The sequence below is a fragment of the Podarcis cretensis genome, assembly GCF_951804945.1.
Source record: "Podarcis cretensis genome assembly, chromosome: 10".
Classification (NCBI taxonomy): Eukaryota; Metazoa; Chordata; class Lepidosauria; order Squamata; family Lacertidae; genus Podarcis; species Podarcis cretensis.
In genome coordinates this window covers 76,416,315-76,437,919 of record NC_137179.1, presented here as the reverse complement: position 1 = coordinate 76,437,919, position 21,605 = coordinate 76,416,315, and the positions used below count along the sequence as shown (strand labels likewise).

Genomic DNA, 21,605 nt, shown 5'->3' with positions numbered 1-21,605 from the left:
AGTGAGGAGGGGGGATGATTTTAATTGGAGCTGCTGTGCTGTGTGGGGGAAGATTGAATCATTTCCCCCTTAATTTAAACTGACCCCTTCTCTCTCCCTCTGGCTATTAGCTCCACTAGGGTACATATCAGGCATGTATTTCCTGCCCAACAGGCTTAATAAATAGCAGCTTAGGGTGGAAGTAACCTTAGAAAGTGGGAAAGAATGCAGAATGCCCTCTCCTTCAGCACCACTGCTCTGATCAAAGCCAGAGTCTCACCAATTAGATGTTTTAGAATTGGAGAATTGTAAAGCTGTAGAGATGGAGGGAACCCCAAGGGTCATCTAGTCCAACCCCCTGCAACTCAGGAATCTCATCTAGATCATCCATGACAGATGGCCATCCAACCTCTGCTTAAACACCTCCAAGGAAGGAGAGTCCACCATCTCCCGAGGGAGACTGTTCCACTGAGGAACAGGTCTGTCATAAAGTTTTTTTCATATGTCTAGTCGGAATCTCCCTTCCTGCAACTTGAAGCTAATGGTTCAAATCCTACATTCCAGAGCAGGAGAAAACTAGCCTGCTCCATCCTCCACGTGACAGCGCTTGAGATATTTGATGATGGCTATCATATCTCCTCTGTTTCCTGTTTGCCAGGCTAAACATATCAAATTCTCTCAACAGTTCCTCATAAGCTTCGGTTTTAAAGTTGTTGCTGCTGTTTAGATTACAGTCTAGCCTGTCACATACCTCTCACTATATGGGTTGTTTGTTCCTTAGCTTGGACTGTTCAATTTAGAGAATTTTCACACATCCAAGGGCCTTAACAGAAAACTGAGATCTGTGCTAAGATCATTTCTTTGAATGTTCAGAAATAGCAGCCATGGAAGTGGGCAATTCAGATGAGATCTAGAGAACAGTTTTCCCATTGAATTTGCCCCATTAGGGAGAACCTGGAAGGGCATTACATACTGTATCTAATAGAGCAAACTGTAGATTTGGCTGGGAAATTCTGCTGGGATCAACACACATAAAGTATATTAACTTAATGATGGCAACTGCTCCAGCTGATCTATATTGTCTAATGCAGCCTTTGCTAGTCCGGTGCCCTCCAAACGTTTTGAACAGCCTTGAACAAGTCATCTTGATACAGTGGTACCTTGGTTTAAGAACAGCTTAGTTTATGAACAACTTGGATTAAGAACACTGCAAACCCAGAAGTAGGTGATTTGGTTTGTGAATTTTGCCTTGGAATAAGAAAGTTTTGCTTCCTGTTGAGTGTGTTCCATTTGTAAATTGACTCCCCCACTGCTATGGGAAAGGACACCTTGGTTTAAGAACACTTTGGTTTAAGAACAGACTTCCGGAATGGATTAAGTTCGTAAACCAAGGTACCACTGTACATTCAATACAGTGGTACCACAGGATGTGAACGGGATCCGTTCCAGAGCCCCGTTCGCATCCCGAACAGAATGTAAGACACAACAGCGCGTCCGCATGTGCCTCGTTTCGCCGCTTCCGCGCATGCGCGTGATGTCATTTTGAGCGTCTGCGCATGGGCAAGCGGCGAAACCTGGAAGTAACGCGCTCCATTACTTCCGGGTCGCCGCGGAGCACAACCCGAAAGCGCTCAACCTGAAGCATATTTATCCCGAGGTATGACTGTATTATCAACCTGTGTAATACAACCTGCCTGCTTGATCTAGCTAGATTATCAGTGCCATCTGCTGGAGACATGCAAACATGACTTGAAGTTCTTTAATTGTCATGATAATAGAAATATTTTGCATATGATGCTATTCCTGGGATGGAGTCTGCTACCTTCTGCACACAAGCTAATCGGGCCTCCCTCCGTTTTCCTTATTTTCACAGAATACTAATTTGCCTTACCACTTGAACACAAATGAAATGGGTCATTTGCAAACAGACTGGAGGCTCATTGGCAGCCTTCATGTACTGCCTGAATGTTGAGACATAGCCTCCAACACTCTGCTGATGATTTCTTTTTTAAAAAAAGAAGTTAAAATTTGTGTAGTTATCAGCTCAAAAAGGATCACTGGCTAATGTACATACAATCAATAGCAACTGCTGTATTCCTTTATTTTACAAGAGCCTCTCCTGCTGTGATGTAAGCAAACAGAGTACAGTGTCTATTCTTCTAGGCAAAAATAAATGGGAAAGCACAGTGCCCTGCAGGAAAATGCTGCAGCTGAAGTGCTCATCAGGCATTTCCAGACTGGTGTTATTTGGCAGGTGGGATTCAATCACATCTTGGCAAATTGAGATTGCAGAGTTTAAAGTAGAATAACAAATTATTAGGAAGGAATGCTCAATAAACAGCCAGCATTTTTGAACCTTCCCACAAACTTTGTGTAAATATATCAGGATGAATCCTCAATAAACAGGCTAGTTTGGAAGTGACCCTATTCAAGATTCTGGCCCAAGAACCATACCTTTCTCCAGTCTTTTTCCTCTTCCTTGTGGCTTATTGCCACCCCCAACATTCATTCAGCATTCCATTAGCACTGAGCATGCTCAGTCATCACCAGGCTGTTTTTGAGTCCTGTCCCCACTCCCAGATTCTCCCCCCTAAAGTGTTTTGTACTTATGCCAGTCTTGGGATTCTGGGCTATGGTCCTTCCCCATGGTCAATGAACAGATATATCTTTTTTTTTTTTAATTCCTAACATTTAGACTTGTCCTTTAAAAACCAAAGAATAGGTCCTAGCTCATTCCACTAGCTGAACAGCAGTTGACAATGATTTTTAAAAATGCATTAATTATGCCACCACTCCATATGATGTGGTGACATTCATTCTGTGATACTGCTGGGAAAAGCACCCAACTTTCAAAATTATACTTAAATTTGGAAGGGTCAGCTCTTCATGGTGCTTTAAGTTCCCTGCTGCTTGGGAGAAAAGCTCAGACAGTCTGAATGTATAGCATACTCTTATCTTGACAAGAAGGCAAAGATATTTAACTGTGCCCGTTTCTCTGCAGTTCCCTATCTGCTCTTTATATAGGCTGCTAGAAAAGCAATGCATTTCTCAGAAATTGTTAAAACTAATTTGCAATTTACTGCAGCACTGATGTTGACGATTAGAGGTCATGGCACTGGACCAAAAACTAGAAGTAGCAGAGGAAGACTGCAGCTGAGATAAATAATGGGCTTAAGTAAAGGCTCCCAAAAAGTGTGTGACAGCTCCCTGTCTCAAACAAAGAATCATAGCACTGCAGAGCTGGAAGGAATTGTGTAAGCTAGATGACATTCAGTTTGCAGCAAGGAAACATCCTCCATGTTATACGATTCCTAACAGATTGTTCCATTTTAATAGAAGAACAGAGCTAATAATCACACAGTTCTGCCTTCACCAACCTGCTGCCCTCCAGTCTTATGGACTAGTGGCCGAGACGGATGGGTGTTGTGGTCCAAAACACGGTTGGTGGAGGCCAACACAGATGCAGAGCTAAGTCTGCCCAAGTATAAGGCTAGACGTCCCTTCCAGCTGGGGCTGCATGTGGCATGATGTTGGATGAAGCACTTGCCACAAAATTAGTTTCTGATTTCTTTTTTAACAGCATGTTTTTACTGTTTAAAATGTAGGCTTGACAATGGAGTGATGCCTGCTGAAATCACAGAAGCCACCAGAGAAATGGCTGCATAACCTCAAGAGGAAAACAGAGAGTTTTGCATTGCAAAGGCTTGAAGGAAAGCAGGACCAAATAGGCTTAGTTGGGGTCATGAAGAGTCTGACAGGACTAAACAACAACTTTTTCTCATCTCCCCCCTGCTCTGGGCATCATCAGAGGCTGTCTTGGCTGAAGGGTACCAGAAGGGGAAGCCTATTGCTTTGCAGAGTGCTCAAATTAGAGGGCCCCTTTGCCCGTTTATTACACGCATTTGTATCCCACCTTCCTTCCAAGGACCTCGGGGTGCCACAGTCTGGGCGGTGCAGCCCTGCTCCCCAGGAGGCCGGAATCCTCCTCCCTCGGACTTGGCTGCTCCAGCCACTCTGGGCGGATGCCAACATATAGAAACACATAATAAAGCATTAAACTTTTTTAAAAAGCCTTCCCCAGCCAGTGCTAAATGTGGTCTCCTTCCCCGGATTCTTGGGGAGAACGAAAGGGGCTTTCCCCAGCCCGACTCCCCCTTAGTGGAGAGCTAGGAATGGAGAGCGGGGCGCCGGGGGGGGGGGGCGGCGCGCTGGGCAGGCACCACGCGGCCAGTTCCGGGCCTGGAAACGGAGCCGCCCTCGGGGCGCTGCGCTGCGCGGGGCGCGGAGGAGGCGCCGGAGCGAGGAGGCGCCGCTTCCGTCAGCTGACCGGCCCGAGGGGCAAGGCCGGCCTCGCTCCCTCCCTCCCGCCAGCGCCTCTTCCGCGTCGCCGCCCCAGGAGGAGGAGGAGGAGGTCGGGCCCGAGGAGCTGCGGGGCCGCGGGCTGGTGAGGGGGCCCCGGGGCCGAGCCTGTCGCGGCGCGGGAGAGGAGAGGCGAGCCGGAGCCCCCGGCCCAGGGCGGGGAGCGGGCGGGGGCGCAGGTGCGGGAGAACTTCAGGAGAAGAAAAGGCTCCGGAGGAAAGCCCCGAGCGAGCCCGACGGGGCTCTGGGCCGCCTCCCTCGGCCCCTCCTGCAGCCCCGCTGGGTCTTGTCGCCAGGCTCGCGCCCCAGGGAGATCCCCCCCCCCCGGAGGCACACTCCATTGCCGGCTGGGTGTACAGCCTTCATGAGAAATCTTCCCTGCAGTTGCAAAGCCTGCGCCCATCAGGGCTCCCAGCTGCAGTCCCAAAAACACCCAGTATGCAGCCCTTTCTCACTAACACCCCCTACCTGCCTTGGTGGGGCATGGGCAGTCGGTGTGATCCTGCTCTCCCCCCTCCTCTTGGCACACCTGTCCAGAAACTTCTGAACATCGTTCTGACCAATGTCTACAGAAGGGCTGATGAGAACTATGTGTACTAATTAGTACAATGTTTTCATTCATCAAAATTTCATAGCCCAAATAACTCCTCGTGTATATAAACCACAGCCCAATGGAAGGTGTATTATTATAATTATCTATTTTTTCTTTCTCTGCAAAGTAACTGTAGCAATGTCCACGAAGCCATTAAATTGTCTTGCTGGTAATGGGCGGTGTAGCAAGACTGAGGTGGAAAATGGCCATCCAAGTGTGCCGCCTCCCGCACTCGGCACATCCACGGTTGAAGAGATGGTGCAGCAGATGAAAGAGCTCATTACCGAGAACAATGAGCTTAAAGGTGAACAACTGACATTGCATGCACTTCCACATGGCTTCACGGAGATGGCCTTGAAGTTACCGTATTTTTCGCTCTATAGGACGCACTTTTTCCCCTTCAAAAATGAAGGGGAAATGTGTGTGCGTCCTATGGAGCGAAGATGCCATAGCCCCGCGACCCTCTCCCGGCTGGAGAGGTGACGCGCAGCTATGGCAGGAGCCTCTATAGCCGCGTGTCACCTCTCCAGCTGGGAGAGCGCACCCGGGGCTAAAGCAGCGCCCCCCCCCCCCGCGACCCTCTCCTGGCTATGGCAGGAGCCTCTTTAGCCGCGCGCCACCTCTCTAGCCGGGAGAGCCGCCTGGGGCTAAAGAAGCCCCACTTACTCTCTCCCAGCTGGAGAAGTGACGTGCAACTATGGCAGCAGCCTCCCCGCTGCGCCTTTCCGCTGCTCCCTGACCTGCTCTTTGGGGCTGGTGGTGGGCTTCCCCCGTCAGCCCCAAAGAGCAGATCGAAAGGAACCTGAAGCCTGGAGAGTGAGAGGGGTCGTTGCGCACCGACCCCTCTCGCTCTCGCCAAGGTAGCCGCCTGAACGCACCTTAAACGGCACCTTTTAGAGCGGGAAAACAAGAGGGGGAAAATTCTCCCCCTCTCTGCGCAGCACCTCCTGCCGCTTCGCTGAAGGGGCGCTGGGCAGAGAGGGGGAGATTTTTTTTTCTTGTTCTCCCTCCTCTAAAACAAGGTGCGTCTTATTGTCCGGTGCGTCCTATGGTGCGAAAAATACGGTAACTTGTTTGGCCTTGAATGCTCGGCTTGCTTGAGCCAATTGCCCTCTGACTGAGTGCTGAGGGCTCAGCTTGGGGCAGGAGGTATGTGAGGCAGCTACTTCGGTGAAACTAAGCAGATCTGGGTCTAGTCAGTGAGAGTGGCTGCTTCTATGGTGGCATAACTGGAGAGGTGCATGGGATGAATGTTAATATATCTGGGACTTAAGGTGGCCTGAACAACGTGCTTTCTTCCCACCTCACAAACAGCCCATCTAGCCAGTGCTGCAGAACACAGAATCGGGGTTGGAGAACTGGGCCAAAACTAACAATATGTATTTCAGTAGGGCCAGGTGTAAGGTTCTACACTTAGGCAGGAAGATGGGGGACACTTGACTTGCTAGTTGTACATGTGAAAAGGATCTAAGGGTCTTAGCTTATGAGTCTGTGTTCCCTTAGTTCTTGATGCTAAGACCGTCAGCTGTAGTTACTCACTAGCAAAGCACTGTGTGAGTGCTCAGAGGCACTCTCTTTCCCAATTCCAGTTGTCCTCCCCACCTGCTGAGTTCTACAAAGCCATCACTGAGACTCAAGGTAGGAGCTGACAGGCAGTGCCCCCCCTGGGTAGGTTGTAAGTAAGAAAGCAGGCCGATGGGGCTGGCCAAAGGCAGTCTGAGGTTGGCAGAGCAGTGCCCCTTTCGCCCTAGTGGGCCAGGCAGCACTGCAAAAAGTGCAGTTTCATCCATGAAACTTTCCAGGGCCGGCCCACCCATTAGGTGTGGTGAGGCAACCACATCAGGTGGCAGGATCCACAGGGGCAGCAGATCCCAATGTAGAGCTTCATTCCCCACTTGTTCCTGATGTAGATCTTCACCCTCTCCCGCTTCCCTGGTAGGGAGAGGGGGAGCCCGTTTGTGTTTTGCCTCAGGTGGCAAAGTGTCTCGGGCGAGCCCTGCCCTCTTCAGTGAATTTTGCCTATATCCAGGTTCTGGTTTGGGGAGGGAGAGTAACTGGAGTATATTGATACATGCTAATGCACTATTTTGGCATGTCCCAACAGAAGCCATGAGGCAGCGTAATCAAGCTATGAAGGATCGCTTTGAGGAGCTTTCCACATGGAGAGAGAAGCTGAAAGAAGAGCGGGAGTTCTATGAAACTAAATTCAAGGAAGCCAGGCAGTGCTTGGCAACCAAATGTGTAGAGAATGAAGCCCTGAAAGAGCAACTCCAGACTCTGGAAGAGAGAGAGGAAGGGTCCACAAAGGTAAATAAAACTATGAGCGTGTGTGCATGCATGGGGCACAGCTATAAAAACTGGCACAACTAGAGAAACTTTTTTTTATTGCTGGACAAACAACAACAACAGCAGAGACTGTGAATAGCTAACTGTCCAAGGCTGCAGTCGTAAGTGCAGTTCATATTCTTTATTACATTGATTTGTCACTAACTACATAAAATGCTTCGAAATGACTTGCAGTTTTGGTTTGTGTGTGTGTGTGTGTGTGTGTGTGTGTGTGTGTGTGTAGACACACACACACACACACACACACACAGTTGTACCTTGGTTCTTGAACGTAATCCTTTCTGGAAGTCTGTTTGACTTCTGAAACATTCAGAAGCCAAGGCGCAGCTTCCAATTGGCTGCAGGAGCTTCCTGCACTCAACTGGAAGCTGCGTCGGACGTTCAGCTTCTGAAAAAAAGTCGTAAACTGGAACACTTACTTCCGGGTTTTCAGTGTTCAGGAGCCAAAACGTACGAGCACCAAGGCATTTGAGAACCAAGGTACAACTGTATATGCCAAAAGTTTAAAACAGATCAAAGGAATAAAACAATAAGATTTACAATCTGCAATATTATAAAAGGGGAAGATAAACACATAGGCACTAGATGGCTGGAATAGAAATTTTAATACAAATAAATAAGGCGGCAGGGGCAGAGAGCTTGGGCTTATATGAACTCAGTGTCCAGTTATTCTTGTTATTATTATTTATTGCATTTATATAGTGCCCTATACCCGGTGGTCTCAGGGCAGCTCACAGAACAAAATCAAAATATAAAACCACAATATATATAATGAAAAGAAAAACAACAATATATATAATCAAAAGAAAAACAACAACCCAATAACAACCCCCCCCCCAAAAAAGAACCACATTTTAAAAGGGCCTAGTTAATATGTGGCACATCCTTCACACTCTCCTCCTGTATCTCCTGGCTTCCCCAACCCTCTCCGTCTAAACTGCTTCTCCTAGGGATGCACGGTTTCCAAAAAGGAGATGGCCCAGGAGCTAGAGCAGCTGAGGATGCAAGTGGCGAAGCTGCAGGCTGAGAAGGCCGATCTGGTTGCCATCATTTCAGAGCTGCAGCTGAAGCTCAACATTGGAACTGATGACTCATTTGTGGAGATCAGGATGCACGTAAGCGAGAGCTGTCCCTTCTCCCAGAGAAAAAAATGCATGGCAGGTGCTGTCGGTTGGTCTGGAAGCAGTTGTGCAGTTGGGTAATCTCTGGGCTTCATAGTCTTATGGTGTGCCCCCCCCCGACTTTTGGTAGTAATGTTCATTATTTCAAAATGTGGGAAGTCAGCCCACTGATGTTGGAGGGGGGAGAATCCCGTTCATCAGCTGACAGGGGCCCTGAGCTTTTAATCAAAAGTCCTACCCTGACAGCACCGCTGTCTAGGAATCTCAGCACTCTGGCTTAACTGAGTTGTAGATTGGGCTTTGTTGGTTCATATTATTATTGACCTAGTGTCTTCCGTGTGTATTTTCTTAGATGATGTTAGAGGGAGATTAATGCAATGCATCACATAACTGCAACATGTCAGATTCAGAGTTGTCATGTTCTCCCCTTCCAATTTCCCACAGGAAGGAGAATTAAATGGCGGTGTGAAAGAAATTCAAGACCTTCGTGGCAAAACAACGAGGGATGCAGCTGCCTATGGGTAAGTAGAATTCCTGGGCTGCTCCTAATGGTAGATTTTGATTTGTGGTACCCTTCCTAGTCTTCTGTTAGAGAAAGGGGTTTAAAAGAAGAAGAGTGAAGTGCAGCACTCCAGCTACTGCTCTGCTCTGCTCTCTTCTATTTTGTCAAAACAGGAGCAGATCTCAGGATGAAGCAAAAAAAAAGTTGGAAACCGAAGAGTTGACTGTCAGCCAGCTTCTTCATTGCCTCAGGAGCGAGACCCAGAAGAGAGAAGCCTTGGAAAAGGAGCTCCAGGAGCAGAAGGAAAGGTGGCAACCATCTATAGTTTATAATTATTGGGTTGAATCCAACATTAGTCATACTCAGAGGAGACCTATTGAAGTTAATGGACCTCAGGTGGTCATGTCCATTATTTTCAATGGGTCTAAGCACTGTTAACGTTGAATACAATCCATTTTCAGTGTTTTGATGTATAGATATGATCTCAAACAAAGCTGTTAAGTCCTGAACTTAAAATCGTATTTCTGAGTGTTTCCCCTAAGCATTTCACACATGTTGACCCTGTCATCTGTTCAGCTACACTGTAAGGCAATTAATGCTGTTTTTGTAAGCCCCTAATAACCTAAGTTGCATCTAAAGTGTTAGAGATTTTAATATTTATATTTATGGCATTTATATCCTGCCTTTTTCTCCAAGGAGCTCAAGGTGGGGTGTACATGGTTCTCCCCCTCCTCATTTAATCTCCACAACAACCCTGTGGAGTAGGTTAGGCTGAGACGCAGTGGTTGGCCCAAGGTCACCCAGTGAGTTTCATGAAGGCTGAGTGGGGATTTGAACCCTGGTCTCCCAGGTCCTATTCCAAAACTCTAACCATTATACTACTTTAAAAGGTAAAGGTAAAGGACCCCTGACAGTTAAGTCCAGTCACGAACGACTCTGGGGTTGCGGCGCTCATCTCACTTTACTGGCCAAGGGAGCCAACGTTTGTCCGCAGACAGTTTTTCCGGGTCATGTGGCCAGCATGACTAAGCCACTTCTGGCGAAACCAGAGCAGCACACGGAAATGCTGTTTACCTTCCAGCCGGAGCGGTACCTATTTATCTACTTGCACTTTGTGCTTTTGAACAGCTAGGTTGGCTGGAGCAAGGACTGAGCGACGGGAGCTCACCCCGTCGCAGGGATTTGAACTGCCGACCTTCTGATCAGCAAGCCCAAGAGGCTCAGTGGTTTGGACCACAGCGCCACCTGCGTCCCCCATTATACTACTTACTATATATATATATATATATATATATATATATATATATATATAACCTTTTAAATGTTTTAGTAGCATGAAAAAACAATTACAGTCATACCTCAGGTTAAATGTGCTTCAGGTTGAGTGTTTTCAGGTTACGCTCCGCGGCAACCCGGAAGTAACAGAGCGCGTTACTTCCGGGTTCCACCACTCGCGCATGCGCAGACGCTCAAAATGACGCTTCAGGATGCGAACAGGGCTCCGGAACGGATCCCGTTTGCATCCAGAGGTACCACTGTATTCCTCTTAGTTCACTGGCAACTGTTTGTTCTACTCTACAAGAGAGAATGCCCTGTAGCTGGAGTGGTTTTGACCTGTGCTACCTACACATTCCCCCAAATGCAGCAATCTTGTATTCTTGTGTTGACAGTGAACAGATTCCACAATGAATCCCACTTGCTTTAGGAGTGGAGAAGGGCTTCTGGAAAATATCATTGACTGCCACATGTTCTCATGACCTTTCCCATCAAATCTATAGCAATATGACTTACATACTAATATGTTTAAATTGGGATTGGATTCTTGTGTTTCACAGACTTCTCTTAGAAAATAAAACTGCAGAGAAAGGCACTCAGATGGAACCTGAGGAGGAGGAAGTAAAAGAGAGAGCAGAAAGCGTAAGTGTGGCTCATCTATTAATGCACCATGCCAGTCATGCTTTGGGGTAGACTTGTCCTTCCTACGGATGGGCTCTAGAAGGCTCGTCACCCAATGGGCAGAGTGAACTTTCGAAAGTTTCTCATGCCTTCATTTGCACGCAGCTGCCCACTAATGCAAATACTGATCTGGACCATTGGGTCTCAGAATATCTCACACATTCTGGGTGATGCTGTAAACTTGCCTCTGGGAAACTTGACAGGCAGAGTTCCATGGCCTCACTGAACTGGAGGTGACATCACCTATATTTCACCAATGGTTTGGCCTTACCCATGTAGATACCAAATGAGGGAGGTCAGGGGAGTCGGTGTGGATGCCTTGCAGCTCAGGGTCTGTGTGGCTTCCTCAAAGAGATTCATCTTCCCTCAAGCTAGGAACAATTGTTTGCTTGGTAGAAACAGTTGGGAATGCAAATTGGTTTTGCAGAAGCTGCTTGCCCCATTATAGAAATGGCTCTTGTGCCTATCTTGCCTCTGCTGCAGACAAGAGGCTCTTTCTTATGTGTATATTCAGAATATTTAAACTCAAATCTGCTACTAGTGACTAGATGCTTTTCTGACTAATTATGCAAAAAACTAGAAGCATAATAGCAGGGCTGTATTGTTAATTCAGTCTGCAGTAAGTGTATGGACTCAACCTGTGTTTTTAGGTGGATTTTCCTGTTTCTTGCAGGTGGGTGATGAAGTAGAGACTCTGAACCTACAAGTGTCTGCCCTGTTCAAAGAACTTCAGGAGACACATGCTAAATTAAAAGATGCTGAGATAATCCAGAAGAAGCTGCAAGAGAAGTAAGAGTGCTGTTGAATTACATATCAGAACAGGCCTTTATATTTTCTTGAGGCAGAGCATCCCTCAAGGGGTGCAACCAGTTTCTGGCAGAGCATCTCTCTCCCTCCATTCACTCCTTGGTGAAGTCCCCCATGATCTCCTTCCCAGGTGCCAGGCTCTCGAGAGACAGCAACATGGTGAAAGTGCTGGAGACCTGGATGAGAAGCAGCAGCTGCTGTACACCATTAAGAAGCTGGAGCTTCAAGTGGAGAGCATGCAGTCAGAAATCAAGCTGGAGGAAGCCAGAGCAAACGAAGAGCAGTGAGTATGGGCTCAGGAGCAGGTGGTGAGAAAGTGAGACTCGAAATGTGGCTGCGATGCACGCCTTCTATTTCCGCCTCCATGATTGTCACTGCTGATCAGCTAAACTGAGCTTGCAAAGAAGAATCTGACAAAAAAAATAAATCCTTCTCTTTAGGGAAACCCGTGGTGCTGATTAGGTTTCCAACTGAAATTGCCCTACCTTGGTTATTCATTGTTTGAAGAAAAGGTATAGGGCCTCTTCTTGCATTGCATTTTACAAGTATACATTCAGTCTCTCCCCTCTCCCCCAATATATGTAGAGAAAATGTGAATATGATAAAATGATACACTTGTCAGAGGATTTGCTGTAGATCCCTGTCCTGGTGTACATTCTGTGACAAGCCCCGGTTTGTTGAAGTGCAATATGTGAAAGGGTCCTAAGGCTGCCACACAGTCTACATGTATTTTGTTGTTGAAATTTAATACACCGAGAAATTATCTCTGTTTTATTGAGGAACTGTGAAATCATTGAAGGACACAAGTGAACAAAGCAGAAAGTCATCAAATAAGCCTTTCTTCCTAAAATTGCTTATTTTCATATGTACTTGTCTTCCAACAGACAGAAATTTAACACATTGCAGGATGCTTATAGCAAGCTTGTACCTGAACTGACCAAAGCAAAGCAGACAGTTGAAGAACTAAAAGACAAAGAGGTAAGACTTGCTCTAAAGAATAGTCCCAGTGCTATGTAAGGAAGTGGAATGAACAGCATTTCCACCCCCTTTGTGAAAGTTCCTTCAGGGTTCAATAGGGTCAGAACATGCAGGAGGTGCCCATATCTCCCAGTTGCTCTGCTTGGTTCCAGCTGTGTTGCGCAAAGTGCTTTCTTCCATTTGTATTCTTAATAATAAAATGCAACAGCAAAAATGACTACAAATAGCGACATTAGACAATACTGAGGTTTAGCACAGCATTAATAAAGACTTCCCTGATTTAAGTAGTGTAGAAGAGAAAAAAGAAAGAAGACTAAAGAAGAAGTGCAATTGATAAAAGATTACTGTGGGAGAGGTAGGTTATGACATATGCATTTGTGCTTTAGAGCATTTATTGGTATGGGAGCAGGAAATGGGGAGGGATGACGGCACTTAGGATGATGGCATCCTAAGGAGAGATCATGGTCTCCTTCACCTGCAACAGTGGTGGAGCCATACTTTTCCATTCTTTAGTACACTGTTTTCCAGACAGGAGTAGTAGAACTGGATGCAGAGCCCCACATAACCAAGCTGTGACCACAGTGTTTTCCCCTCCTGATTTTTGCATTGGGAGCAGCTGCTTGCGCTGCGATGCAGCTCATTCACGGGTTTAGACTGCCAGGCCACCAGAAGCCATAAGATGTTTCTGATTGCACTGTGTTCCCCGCCCTGATTAAACCTGCTGCAGGCTGAAAGGATCAATAAGGCTACATCTGAGGAACTCATTCACAGACTGGATATGGCAGAGGAAGCCCTAGCTGCCAAACAGTTCCAGATAGATGAAATGAAGCAGACCATTGCCAGGCAGGAGGAAGAACTGGAAACTGTGGCTATCCTCCGAGCTCAGGTATGGTAAGGACACCTGTCATGTGGTGGTTCGGTGAAATCCTGCTCCACTCTTCAGCAGAGAGAATGAAATCAGTTGACTTAAAATACTTGAGCCCATTCATTTGAGCGGGTCTACTCTTAAGTATGACTAACCTTGAAGATAATCCGTTTATTTTGTAAGCTGCCCAGAGTGGCTGGGGAAACCTAGCCAGATGGGCAGGGTATAAATAATAAAATTAGTATTATTTATTTTTTTCCCTTTAAAAGTTTTATTTATTATAACAGGCAAACAAGAATTGATCTTAGAAACTTTAGATATATGGGACGCAGGTGGCGCTGTGGGTTAAAGCCTCAGCGCCTAGGGCTTGCCGATCGAAAGGTCGGCGGTTCGAATCCCTGCGGCGGGGTGCGCTCCCGCTGCTCGGTCCCAGCGCCTGCCAACCTAGCAGTTCGAAAGCACCTCCGGGTGCAAGTAGATAAATAGGGACCGCTTACCAGTGGGAAGGTAAACGGCGTTTCCGTGTGCGGCTCTGGCTCTGGCTCTGGCCAGAGCAGCGATGTCACGCTGGCCACGTGACCCGGAAGTGTCTCCGGACAGCGCTGGCCCCTGGCCTCTTAAGTGAGATGGGCGCACAACCCCAGAGTCTGTCAAGACTGGCCCGTACGGGCAGGGGTACCTTTACCTTTACCTTTACTCTTAAGTATGACTAACCTTGAAGATAATCCGTTTATTTTGTAAGCTGCCCAGAGTGGCTGGGGAAACCTAGCCAGATGGGCAGGGTATAAATAATAAAATTAGTATTATTTATTTTTTTCCCTTTAAAAGTTTTATTTATTATAAAAGGCAAACAAGAATTGATCTTAGAAACTTTAGATATATAGATAAGCTTAAATAAATAAATGCTAATATAAACTCATATGCATGTGTGTATGTGTGCCACTTAACAAAATAATTCAGTACATAAGGATGGACACCCTTGGCGTATATCACTTTGTAAATTAAATTGGGAGGAGAGTGAGCCATTTACATAGACTGTTGTTTGAGGGTTTGTACTACATTAAAGTAATCCAGTTTTTAAACTGTGATCCTATATTATACTTATCAAGGCAATGATTCAAGAGTATTATATAAGAAATACCATTTTACATGGTCAAAAGCTTTTTACACATTGGGGAAAATAACTGCTTATTGTTCTTGGTTTGATTGTAATATTTTTATATTTTTAATTAGGCATTTGATGTTGATTGCAATTTTCTGCTTTTTAATAAATCCAACTGATTAGTGCTAAGATTATTCAGTCTTTCGGCTATGATTGTAATCCAAATTCTGAAGTCTTGATTGTGTAAAGAAATGAGTTGTTGCTGTTGTTAATTTTCATTTCTATACTGCTTTATTTTTTAAGAAAAAAATCTCAAACCAGTTTACAACCTAGATTAAAGGATCAAATAAAACAATACTGAAGACAGACAAGTATACATTCAAGGCTACATAATTAACAAGAAACTAAAATATTATCTTAAAAGATTTCAAGAGAAAACATTACTAGAGGAAGTTGAATATAAAATGCACACTTAAAACAGCACAACTAGCAAGAGAATAAAATATTATCATAAGCATAGAACATACCTGCAGCTGTTGCTGCCAATGGTGGTTCATGGCGGATGATGGCTGAGGAAGCTCGGTGAGGCAGGATCCTTTAGCTAGTACAGCCACCCTTGATTTGGAACAGGATTAGGGCAGCATATTAACTCAGATTGACTCATTTATCTCTTTTTAAAGCACGTTGTGATCTTTATTCCTGTTTGTTCCCTGATTAGATGGAGCTCTATTGTTCTGACTTCCACGCTGAACGAGCAGCACGGGAGAAGATCCATGAGGAAAAGGAGCAATTGGCTGCCCAGCTAGCGTACTTGCTGACAGAGAAGCAAGACCATGAAGATCTCGGAAGGTGAGAAATGGATCAGAGGAAATGTTTAGCTACTGAAACGTTTTCAATATTTTGTGAGAGGAGAGAACAGTGGGACTATTTTTAAAAAAATAAGTTTATTGGGCTGCATCTTTTCTCTCCATTTTCAGTTCTTCACTGCCATGCTGATTTGGGGGGGGGGGGGAGCCATAGAAAATGAGGGTAAGGCATTAGCAATCTCTTTTTTTCTCTCTCTAGGAATATGCTGGCAGAAATGCAAACTCGGCACAGACTCCCATCAGATCAAGGCCAGTCTCACTTTTCTCAAGGAGGTAAAATTAAAAGGGCAAACTGAGAAACTTGCAACACCACAGCTCTTGGTTCACACAGCCAACTCAGGGTGGCATCCAAATAACTTTTACTCCAAGTTGTTGTTGTTGTTTAGTCGTGTCCGACTCTTCGTGACCCCATGGACCAGAGCACGCCAGGCACTCCTGTCTTCCACTGCCTCCCACAGTTTGGTCAAACTTACATTAGTAGCTTCAAGAACACGGTCCAACCATCTGGTCCTCTGTCATCCCCTTCCCCTTGTGCCCTCAATCTTTCCCAACATCAGGGTCTTTTCCAGGGATTACTCCAAGTAGTAGACCCATTGAAATAAAGGACTGTGACCAGACCATTTCATTACCGAGGAGGCAGGTTTAGTCGTTGTCTGAGGACTATTCCTGCCTCCGGGTCTGGTCCTGACCGGATGGATACTAGAATCAGCAAGGGATACCCACATGACCTGAAGGTGCTGCTGTGCAATGTCAGGTCAATGATTCATAAGACCACTGCCATCCATGACTTGATCATGGATGAAGGACTTGACCTGGCATGTGTAACAGAGACTTGGTTGGATGAAGCAGATGGGCCTGTCCTTGCCGCTGCTTGTCCACCAGGTTTCTCTTACGCACAGCAACCCAGGTCATGTGGGCGGGGAGGGGGGGTTGCAGTGATTTTTAGGAAGTCATTAGTTTGCACCAGGCGTCCTATTGGGAAGACCCAGTTTTCCGAGTGCATGTTCTGGAAGTTGGGCAATAGGGGCAGTACAGGATTCCTTTTGGTGTACCGACCTCCACGCTGCACCAAGGATTCCCTGCCCGAGCTGCTTCAGGTTGTGGTGGGTGTTCTCCTGGAGACACCTAGCTTGGTCGTCCTAGGGGATTTTAACATCCATGCCGACATGACCTTACAAGGGGCCGCTCGGGACTTCGTGGAAAGCATGGCCTCCATGGGGCTGTCCCTGAATAAGTCTGGCCCAACCCATAGCCGCGGACATGCCTTGGACCTGGTGTTTACCTCTATGGATGTTGGTGATCTGACACTAAGTAAAAGTGAAACAAAAGAAGTGCCATGGTCAGATCACTTCCTGGTGCAACTGGACTTCTCTGCGACCCATCCCCTCTGCAGGGCGGTGGGACCAATTCGGATGGTCTGCCCCCGCCACTTAATGGATCCAAATGGTTTCCAGAGAGTAGTAGGGGATGCTTTATCCCATGTTGATGGCCTTTCAGCTGATTCCCTGGTGGCCCGCTGGAATGCGGAGTTAACCAGGGCTATCGACTGTCTGGCTCCGAAGCACCCTCTCCGATTGCATGGAACCCAGACAGCCCCGTGGTTTTACCTGGAGCTGAGGGCGATGAAACAATCGTTGAGACAGCTAGAGCACCGGTGGCGGAAAACTCATTCTGAATCAGACCGGACACGGGCTAGAGCTCAACGTCGAGCCTACCAAGTGGCAATGGCAATGGCGAAGAGGGCCGCCTTCACCGCCTCTATTGCATCTGCAGAAAACAGCAGCAGGAGACTTTTTCAGGTGGTTCGCAATCTGTCGGAACCACCTGAGTCACCAGAGCCTGGTAGGGACCCAAGATCTCCTGCAATGCTTTTGCAAAGTTTTTTGCAGATAAAGTCGCTCAGATTCAGAAGGAGGTAGAGTCCACTGTGGGAGCAAGACCAAAGCGAGAGAGTGCTAGAGTCCTGTTAGTCTTGTTACATGGGATCAATTCCAATCTGTTACCTCCGAGGATGTGGACAGGCTGCTTGGACGAGTGAAACCGACCACCTGTCTCCTTGATCCTTGCCCATCCTGGCTGATAAAAGCGAGCTGGGAAGGGCTGGGCAGTGGGATCTGCGGGGTGGTGAATGCGTCCCTCTGTGAGGGAGCCTTCCCAGACCCACTGAAAGAGGCGGTCATTAAACCGCTTCTTAAAAAAATATGGCCAACTATTGCTCAGTCTCAAATCCACCATTCTTGGGCAAGGTGATTGAGCGGGTGGTTTCTGAACAACTCCAGGCACACCTGGAAGAAGCGGACCATTTGGATCCCTTCCAGTCTGGTTTCAGGCCTCATCATGGGACTGAAACTGCCTTGGTCGCACTGGTCAATGATCTCCGGCGGGCTAGGGACAAAGGTGAGAGCTGTTTCCTAGTTCTGCTGGATCTTTCAGCAGCTTTTGACACCATCGACCATAACATCCTTCTAGACCGACTAGAGGGGTTGGGAGCTGGGGGCACTGTTAAATAGTGGTTCCGCTCCTTCCTCCTGGGCCGTGTTCAGAAAGTGGTGGTGGAGGATGAGTGTTCAGACCCCTGGGCTCTCACTTGTGGGGTGCCTCAGGGTTCTGTCCTCTCCCCCATGCTTTTCAACATCTCCATGCAGCCGCTGGGAGAGATCATCAGGGGCTTTGGGCTGGGTGTTCATCAGTATGCAGATGACACCCAGCTCTACCTCTCCTTTAAATCAGAACCAGTGAAGGCAGTGAAGGTCCTGTGTGAGTGCCTGGAGGCGGTTGGAGGATGGATGGCGGCTAACAGATTGAGGTTGAATCCTGACAAGACAGAAGTACTGTTTGGGGGGGACAGGGGGCGGGTGTGGGGGATTCCCTGGTCCTGAATGGGGTAACTGTGCCCCTGAAGGACCAGGTGTGCAGCCTGGGAGTCATTTTGGACTCACAGCTGTCCATGGAGGCACAGGTTAATTCTGTGTCCAGGGCAGCTGTCTACCAGCTCCACCTTGTACTCCGGCTAAGACCCTACCTGCCCGCGGACTGTCTCACCAGAGTGGTGCATGCTCTGGTTATCTCCCGCTTAGACTACTGCAATGCACTCTACGTGGGGCTACCTTTGAAGGTGACCCGGAAACTGCAATTAATCCAGAATGCAGCAGCTAAATTGGTGACTGGGAGCGGCCGCCCAGACCATATATCACCAGTCTTGAAAGATCTACATTGGCTCCCAGTACGTTTCTGAGTACAATTCAAAGTCCTGGTGTTGACCTTTAAAGCCCTAAACGGCCTCAGTCCAGTATACCTGAAGGAGTGTTTCCACTCCCATCGTTCAGCCCGGACACTGAGGTCCAGTGCTGAGGGCCTTCTGGCGGTTCCCTCACTGCGAGAAGCCAAGTTACAGGGAACCAGGCAGAGGGCCTTTTTGGTAGTGGCTCCCGCCCTGTGGAACGCCCTCCCACTAGATGTCAAAGAGGGAAAAAACTACCAGACTTTTAGAAGACATCCGAAGGCAGCCTTGTTTAGGGAAGTTTTTAATGTTTAATAGACTATTGTATTTTAATATTCTGTTGGAAGCTGCCCAGAGTGGCTGGGGAAACCCAGCCAGATGGGTGGGGTATAAATAATATATTATTATTATTATTATTATTATTATTATTATTATTATTAATTATTTAGGTTCATTAACTTCAGTGGATAACCTCTGAGTAAAACTCAATTGAATGCCACCCTCAGATTTTTGCCATCAGAACTTACTTTTTGCAAACCTGTCTATTCCAGCAGCTGTGGATAGACTGTAATTGCTCATTGACTATGCTCCTTGCAGGAGGTCAGAGGACTACCATGTGGATTATTAGACACATCCAAAAAATAGTTCCTCGTGTCGCATATCTGTTGAGATTCCCATAAGTTCAGTTCTCACACAACAGTTTAAGACAGGCTTCCTTAACCTCGGCCCTCCAGATGTTTTTGGCCTACAACTCCCATGATCCCTAGCTAGCAGGACCAGTGGTCAGGGATGATGGGAATTGTAGTCTCAAAACATCTGGAGGGCTGAGTTAGAGGAAGCCCGGTTTAAGAGATAAATCTACTCCTGGGCTGTGTGGCTTCAAAATACATACGCAAGGACTTTTGTATGGTACAGCATTTGAGTCCCATCTGCACTATGCATTTAAAGTAGTATCATACAACTCTAAGCAGTTATGGGCTCCCTCCCCCCCAAGGATCCTGGGAACTGTAGTTTGTTAAGGGAGCTACAGTTGTTAGATGGCCCACATTTTCTCTTAGGAACTGTCTCCAGAACTCCAAGGGCATAGGGATTGGCTTTGAAATCCACCTGTGAACCCACTTACTTATCTACAAATGTCTTCTGCAATTTGTTGGTTGCTTTATTATCATTGGGGGGGGGGAATCATGAGGACTCATGCCATAGGTCACTGTTATTCTGGTGGTTTTTTTTGGCGGGGGAGATATGATGTAAAATCATGCAAGTTCAAGAGGATCCATTTCAATTCTATTGGAGCTGACTTTTACTGAGACCCAGTGGGAAAAAGCAAAGTGTGTGTGTGTTCTCTCATTCTTTCTGTGGAAGTGACTTGCGGGAGAGAGGAGAAAAGTTACCTGAGGGGCTGGTGCCCACAGCTCTCTCAAAATTCCCTATGTGCCCACAAGTGCAAAAAGATGAGCAACACTGACTTTTCAACAAGAGGACCTGACCATCTTAATGTTTGTTAATATTATATCTCTTCCTTTCATTCTCAAAAATGAAATTTGTCTCTGCAGAAACAGAAGATCTGGTTTGGCAACAGCAGCAAAGGAGTGTCCAAATACATTCTTGTCCGAAGTGTGGAATGATTCTGCCTGATATGGACACACTTCAGATTCATGTCATGGACTGTATCATCTAAGCACTGGCCTCAAAAATTCTCAAAGATGAGAAATGCACTTTTTAAAGAGAATATGTCCTTAGCAAAGAGCCTGATTTTTGAAATTTAATAGTCTTTTTTCTATTTATTTCAACAGGAATTTTTAGGTTTTCATTTTATGTCTTGTGAGGGAAATGGTTTCCCCCTTTAAAAAGCCAGTTAGCCTCTTTTTTTCTAAGCTGGCTAAAGCTGAGGATGCCAACACCGTAATGATTATTTGAACTAAAATATTTATAAGAGGTAGAATATAAACTCCTTTGGGTAGTTTTATTGTTTGAGAATCGAAAGGATGTGCATTTATGTATGTGCGTGAACATGTGTGTGTGCCCATTTTAGCAGTCTTCTGGGCATCTGCAAGTGCAACTGAGCCTATGCAGCTGTTTGTCTGCCTGCATGAGCTCAGGTGCTTCATGAGAGTCCATGTTCTCTGCCTATACATATCTGTGCTTATATACATACAGAAGGTGGATGAAAGTGATGGGTTTTTCTTCTCACAGTTGGGAAGAAAGATGGGTCTAGAGAACTTGGTTCTTGAGTTCAGAGGCTATGAAGGTCCCATTTATAAAACTCATGCTTGCTATATGCTCAAATGTGGCTGTTCTTGGTCTGGCCCCTAGGCAGCACATGCCCAGCACTTTTCAAGAGGATCAAGGCGATGGCCTGTGTAGCTTTGGAATGGAATTGAGAACTGTGTTAGGAAGTATCAAGGAGGCAAAAGTGCATCTGACTTCATTTGCCGTTTCACTTAATTCTATTCGGGGGAAACTAAATTGTGGGTTTAATAATACAGTATATTTTAGTAACTGAATACTTGAAGAGGAAATCCTGTAGTCCTTCCAAAGGCACCTTAATGATACAATTGTTCTTTTAAACTATAGACTAAGATTAATTGGTCCTAAAAACATTGTCATGTTGGTATGTTGATAAACCTGGTTTAATATAAAAATAAATGTTTTTTTTTAAGTTCACCTAACTTTGAAAAAGAGGCAATTTTATGCTTGAAGAAGAGATACTCAATTAGTTCTTATAATTAACAGCAATCCATCAAAAATAAAATTACGTTGCAAAACCTGGTTTGTATGGGGGGTTTTTCCATTACATTTGCCAGCAGGAACATTGATGCAAGAGACTCGGAAGAGGCAGAGCAGGTTTCTCGAAGCAAGTTGTTACAGCGAGTGCCGCACTTTTAACGTTTGGGGGAAAAGAGATGCTGATA

General features: G+C 46.3%; 1 protein-coding gene across 2 annotated transcripts; it reads left to right on the top strand.

Moving 5' to 3' along the window:
* The first annotated feature begins 4,275 nt into the window (after positions 1 to 4,275).
* OPTN (optineurin) lies at positions 4,276 to 21,458 on the top strand. Of its 2 annotated transcripts, none has more exons than XM_079993308.1 (14): positions 4,276 to 4,423; positions 5,058 to 5,234; positions 7,035 to 7,237; positions 8,227 to 8,391; positions 8,842 to 8,918; positions 9,073 to 9,207; positions 10,735 to 10,816; positions 11,529 to 11,644; positions 11,793 to 11,945; positions 12,547 to 12,640; positions 13,368 to 13,526; positions 15,326 to 15,456; positions 15,673 to 15,746; positions 20,247 to 21,458. In XM_079993308.1, exons 2-14 carry the CDS (start codon positions 5,069 to 5,071, stop codon positions 20,369 to 20,371), a joined length of 1,680 nt encoding a protein of 559 aa, XP_079849434.1. In that variant the 5' UTR covers positions 4,276 to 4,423; positions 5,058 to 5,068; the 3' UTR covers positions 20,372 to 21,458. The 2 variants fall into 2 exon arrangements, with proteins under 2 accessions (XP_079849434.1, XP_079849435.1); XM_079993309.1 differs by having other exon boundaries at positions 4,403 to 4,423; positions 5,067 to 5,234.
* The last annotated feature ends 147 nt before the right edge of the window (positions 21,459 to 21,605 follow it).

Coding starts and splice junctions, on each gene's coding strand:
- OPTN (XM_079993308.1), top strand. CDS start 5,069: ATGTCCACGAAGCCATTAAATTGTCTTGCTGGTAATGGGCGGTGTAGC. Junction 9,208..10,734: donor CTCCAGGAGCAGAAGGAAAG/GTGGCAACCATC, acceptor TGTGTTTCACAG/ACTTCTCTTAGAAAATAAAA. Junction 12,641..13,367: donor AAGAACTAAAAGACAAAGAG/GTAAGACTTGCT, acceptor AACCTGCTGCAG/GCTGAAAGGATCAATAAGGC.